At 37.5% G+C, this 6,000-nt stretch overlaps 1 protein-coding gene across 3 annotated transcripts in view; it reads left to right on the top strand.

Moving 5' to 3' along the window:
• Positions 1 to 382: 382 nt before the first annotated feature.
• The window catches only part of ITGB4 (integrin subunit beta 4), a 78,025-nt gene continuing 72,407 nt past the window's right edge, over positions 383 to 6,000 (top strand). For all 3 annotated transcript variants that reach the window (XM_070739890.1, XM_070739889.1, XM_070739891.1), the window contains exons 1-5: positions 383 to 542; positions 1,532 to 1,614; positions 3,277 to 3,375; positions 4,328 to 4,532; positions 4,915 to 5,011. In XM_070739890.1, coding sequence (XP_070595991.1) covers positions 464 to 542; positions 1,532 to 1,614; positions 3,277 to 3,375; positions 4,328 to 4,532; positions 4,915 to 5,011 — 563 coding nt within the window. In that variant the 5' untranslated portion in view covers positions 383 to 463. The remainder of the gene's footprint in view (positions 543 to 1,531; positions 1,615 to 3,276; positions 3,376 to 4,327; positions 4,533 to 4,914; positions 5,012 to 6,000) is intronic.

Genomic DNA, 6,000 nt, shown 5'->3' with positions numbered 1-6,000 from the left:
GGTAAGAAACCTGTAATTGTTTTCTATAACCCGAGGTGGGCTGCTAAGGTGGAACGGGGATGTGTGTTCTGAACGGGGATGTGTGTTCATGGCTCTGAATGCTAGTGTAGTCCAGCGCAATTATGCTACTGCACCTGGCAGGTAGCAAAATCACACATGGACACCATGGGCGCACCTGCGTGTCCGTGCGTGATTTTGCTACCTGCCCAGGTGCAGTAGCATAATTGTGCTGGACTCCACTAGCACTCAGAGCCATGGGGGCGAACACACATCCCCGTTCCACCTTAGCAAACCACCTCTGTCTATAACCATATCCATAACCCTTTCATAATCTGATGGCTCCCTAATATGTTGGAATTATATCTTCAGATTACAGAAGACCACGTTAAAGGAGTTTAAGAACTATCAAATGAGTCTGAGCTGAGCCGTTGCTGACTCCACAGTCTACTGGATTTCAGGAAGAATGGACAAGCTCTTGGGAAGGATGTGGTTCCAGCTGCTTCTGTTCTGCCTGCTTTTGATCTTAGGCCAAGGGAAGAAAAGTAAGTTTGAAAAGTGCAGCCTTGATTATGAACCTTCTCAGTCATGCTGTTTGCAATTTGGAAACATGTCTTTGCAGGCATCATAAAATCAATGGCACTCCCAAATGGGGCTTATACACTCTCAAAATTAAAAAAAGAAGTCCCACGAATCCCAGCGATCGGTTAGGTCCCACAGAGTTGGCCTTCTCCGGGTCCCGTCGACTAAACAATGTCATTTGGCGGGGCCCAGGAGAAGCGCCTTCTCTGTGGTGGCCCCGACCCTCTGGAACCAGCTCCCCCCAGATATCAGGGTTGCCCCTACCCTCCTTGCCTTTCGCAAGCTCCTTAAAACCCACCTCTGTCGTCAGGCATGGGGGAATTGAATTTTTTTCCCTTCCCCCTAGGCTTATAGAATTTATACATGGTATGCTTGTTTGTATTATTGGTCTCTTAAATTGGGGTTTTTTAGATTACTTTTTAATATTAGATTTGTTACATTGTTTTCTTTATTGTTGTTAGCCGCCCCGAGTCTTCGGAGAGGGGTGGCATACAAATCTAATAAATAAATAAATAAAACATTAGCATTTAAGATGGAATATTACAAAGCAAAAATGGCTAACATCTCATATACAATTGCATGGAATGCCAGTGTGGGCACTATGAAATCTTAAGAATTTCACATCTGGAAATTCAACAATGTTGACGATGATGATCAGCTTCACTAATATATCATTTTATATTATCTAATGTTTATATTTACTTATCTAATGTTTTATTTGTACAAATTACCACTCTATAATTGTTTGACAAAATAAATAAATAAAAAATTAAATCATTTTATTTGAATATTCTCACTTTCTGAAAAATAGGAACAATATCAAATCTTGGTAAAGAAAATGATGCTGCAAGTTTGAAAGGAAATTAAGATACGACCACATTTTAGAACTAGCCTATTTCTAGACAATTGTGTTCTAACCTGTTTGTTTGTTTATTTCCTTGTTTGTTTCTAGTTAACCACTGTGTGGCTTCTAGGGCAAAAAGCTGCACCGAATGCATCCGAGTGGCCGGCGACTGTACTTTTTGCACAGATGAGGTAAAAGTGTTTCGCAGTAGGTCTACGTGCTCTCAAATCACGTAGACTTGAGATTGGGCCATGATCCCTGTCCATTCAACCCTTTGACATTGAACTGTTCATTTGTTATTTAATCCTCCTCCTAATCTGACAACATGGATTTCATGAGTTGTTTCTCAGTTTTAAGAACCAACAAAACCTATTTTAAACAATAAAAGAACAAATGAATAAAAAAGAACCCACAGGCTCTTATGGTGATTTGATTTCCTCACTGGTATGCCTCAGAAATACTGTGGGGGGGGGGGGGGAGGGAGAAAATTAAATACTGCAAAGTATTCCCAAATATACGGAAGTTTCCTCCAGGAGGTCTACATGGTTAATAATAAAAATATTGAAATAACAAAGGAGAAGATTAAAAAATCTCCTTGTTGAATCCTATGTAAATAGTTGGTTCCATGAAAAAACGCTGTCTGTGCTGAAACAGGAAGTCACGCCTGATTGGTTCAGATGCTGACTGGCTCTCTTTTGGCGGGAGCCGCAAAAGTATAAAAGAGCGGCTTCTCTCCATGTTAAGCCAGACGTGTTCCCGCTGATTGTCACTTCCCTTTAAGAGCTGAATAAAGGAACCGTCTTTGCTTAAGCCTTTGTCTCTGGACTCTTCACTCCTGAATTTTTCTTATTGGGTATTTCAAACACAAAGTATAAAAAAGAAATTTACTATTTAATAATACATATATTGGTTGTGGCCCGAATAGTATTCGCACAGAAATGGAAAGAAAAGACAATACCAAAAGACACTGAGGTATTTAAAAAATTTGCAGAATGTGCAGAATTAGACATGATGACTAAACGTTTGAATAATCAAACTGAAACAGAATTTTATAAAATATGGGATAAAGTATATGATTGGTGGAATCTCAAAAATAGTATTAACAATTAAACATATAAGAATATATAACTATTTGAAAAACTATAAGATAGAATGAAATAGCATATAGTATAATTAATTTAGAAGAGTGTATCTTTTCTTTCTTCTCTATTACTAATATTTTGTCTCTTCCTTTTCTTTTTGTATAAGTACATAATACCTTAAAACATAAAGAAATTTAATTAATAAGCTTAATATCAAAAAATATAGAGTTAAATTCAATAAGAATGTAATTTACACGTGTGGCATTTCTGCATTGATCTGATAACAGTTAGGGTTTTTTATATTTCTGTACTAGTTAGACTTCTACAACAAGCGGAGCAATGGCAGCTCCTTAAATGTTTAATGTTGTATGTTTTTGTCTGTCTTTTTGAAAAATAATAAAAATATTTAAAAAATAATAATTTTAGTTTCTATGGGGTGCCTTCTTTGAAACTTTTGTCCTGGTGAGGCAAAAAAAATTCAAATAACTTAGGTTTGAAGGCTGAAAATTCAATCAGTTTGGGGTTGAAGAGATTGCCTAGTTATCTACCATAGTAACCACAATTGTGATAATGTCTAAACACCATAACATTTTCACAAAGACAAACAAGATTGGGATCTTTCAATATAGGCATCATGCTGAGTTAGAATTTTTCAGTGAGTCACTAATTCTAACCTTAACCTAATATCAAGGCAGAGGCTGAAATTAAAAACAATTTAATTTAGAGCCCAATTTCTAAGCATTCTTTACTGTCTAATTATTCTTATCCCAGAACTTCAAATACATCCGTTGTGATTTGGAAAATAATCTAAGGGACAATGGCTGCCAAAACAGCATAAAAATGAAGTCTGGAGAGTTATTAATAACAAAGGTAAGTAGAAGTACAACGAAAGAATGATGGATATAAACATAAGGAAATTAACATATACCTGAATAATCTCCCAGAACAGCCCAATGCAAAATTTGTCAATATACAATTAATTAAGTAGCTTTTCTCAATGAAGTAATTTCTAATTAGCCAGAATGTTTTGTTCACTTAGTCCAGGGGTAGGCAAAGATGGCTCTTCTGTGACATATGGGGACTTCAACTCCCAGAATTCCTGAGCTAGCATGATTGGAGTTGAAGTTCACATGTCATAGAAGTGCCAACTTTGGCTACCCCTGATGTAGTCCATGGTTGTCAAACTGACCATGTCACATTGCTGTCACGTGACATTTCGTGACACTTTCCCCATTCACAGAGCTGGGGTGGGCATGGCCTGCACATGACATATCCGACCCACAGACCACCAGTTTGACAACCCTGATTCTCTACAACCATTTACAGATAGTCCTCAACTTACAACCACACTTGAGCTCAAAATTTCTGTTGCTAAGCAAGGCTTTGGTTTTGCTCCATCTTTTTTGGCATAGTTGTTAGGCGAATGACCACAGTTGTTATGTGAATCATGTGACTGCAAAGCAAATCTAGTTTCCCTCATTGACTTTACTTGTTGGGAGCCTGCTGGGAAGGTTATAAATTGTGATCACATGACCCTGGGACAGTGTAACTGTCCTAAGTAAGCACCAGTTGCCAAGTGCCCAAATTTTGATCATGTGACCATGGGGATATTACAATGGATATGAGTGTGAAAACCAGTCATAAGTCACTTTGACATTGTAACTTCCAACAGTCACTAACAAATGGCTATAGGTCAAGGACAGGGGGGTGGTTACTGTATTATTATCTTGGTAATCAGTAAAGTCAATCAATTTGCTATGATAGTCTGTTCGAAGTCTTTTTGGGATTCCCTATTATGTATAATTGGTGTCTTTCCTGGCAGGATTTCAAAATTGATACAAAACTGATGAAAACACAAGTATCTCCACAACACATATCACTAAAACTGAGACCAGGTGGTGAAGAAAACATCATCATGCAGGTGTTTGAGCCTACTAAACCTCCTGTGGACCTCTACATCCTTATGGATTTTTCAAATTCCATGGAAGATGACTTGAACAACTTGAAACAAATGGGCCAGAACCTTGGTGAGAGATCAAATTATCTCATTTTGAAAGCAGTTGGAGACATTTTTATTTATTTTATTTATTTGTTTGTTTGTCAAACATGCACAAGAAAGCAGGTATTGGTATAAACATAAACATTAACAAAGTAGATATGGGTTAATTCAGTTAATTATCTGCAATTTTCCATGGAAGTTGGCAAAGGGACGGAAACAAAATCTAAGACCAGCAGGTGGATTATACATGTGGCAGTTTGTTGGTTGATTGCATTTCTATGTGGCTCAACTCCCGAAGGACTCTGGGCGGCTAATATTTATAGTAACAGAACTCTTGACACGGGATTATAAGATTTAATCTAAAGTCCCCAAATATTTTCATCATTCCTTTCTTTCTTCTATCCCGCTAGCAAATTACTTGACGGAGTTGACGGATGACTATACCATTGGTTTTGGCAAATTTGTGGACAAAGTTACAGTACCACAGACAGACATGAGGCCCCAAAAGTGAGTAGTAGCAATGAAACCATTAGGGTCACTTGGAAATGAACTATTCAGGATCTATGGCATTTAAAAAAAAAATTAAGGCTTTTATCTAATCTGTGATCAACTAGTGCCATATTTCTTCCTCAGACCATGCTTTCTTACTTCCCTGCAATATTCTACATACAGTGTTCCCTTGATTTTCGCGGGGGATGCGTTCCGAGACCGCCCGCGAAAGTCGAATTTCCACGAAGTAGAGATGCGGAAGTAAATACACTATTTTTGGCTATGGACAGTATCCCAAGCCTTCCCTTAACACTTTAAATCCCTAAATTACAATTTCCCATTCCCTTAGCAACCATTTAGATTATTACTCACCATGTTTATTTATTAAAGTTTATTTAAAAAAATGTTTTTTAAAGGCAGACGAAAGTTTGACAATGACATATGACGTCATTGGGCGGGAAAAACCGTGGTATAGGGGAAAAAACTGCGAAGTATTTTTTAATTAATATTTTTGGAAAACCGTGGTATAGACGTTCCGGAAAGTTTGAACCCGCGAAAATCGAGGGAACACTGTATACCCAAATCTTATAGATGCCAACTAACACACAGTTGGTGGTTCTGCTCTGTCAGAATTCCTTTGCTTTTAATTCTGCTATCAACTGACCAATTGAATCCATTTCTTTCTTTGGATTTAGGATCAGTTTGATTAATCCCACAATAAACCTTTTCTTTTATATCCTTTTTAAGAAGCATATAAAAGTCTTGGTGAATATCGCTTCTTTAAAGCTGCCCTAAAATTATGCTTCTAAATATTTCACAAAGGGGTAAAAAAGCAGTACTTTAACTGCCCCATGAATAGACAGCTTGAGTAATTTGGCTCAGTCTTGTCCAAGCAAGTCCTGAGGACTATTTGAATAGAAGATGACTCATCCATTTGTAAAAAGGGACTCTTGTTTGGGGTAATTTGTTGTTTTCCCCCCCATCACTTTGAGATGAAACTGAAGAAA

Source organism: Erythrolamprus reginae, chromosome 2 (genome assembly GCF_031021105.1).
Source record: "Erythrolamprus reginae isolate rEryReg1 chromosome 2, rEryReg1.hap1, whole genome shotgun sequence".
Taxonomy (NCBI): Eukaryota; Metazoa; Chordata; class Lepidosauria; order Squamata; family Dipsadidae; genus Erythrolamprus; species Erythrolamprus reginae.
This window is presented reverse-complemented; position numbering and strand designations above follow the sequence as displayed.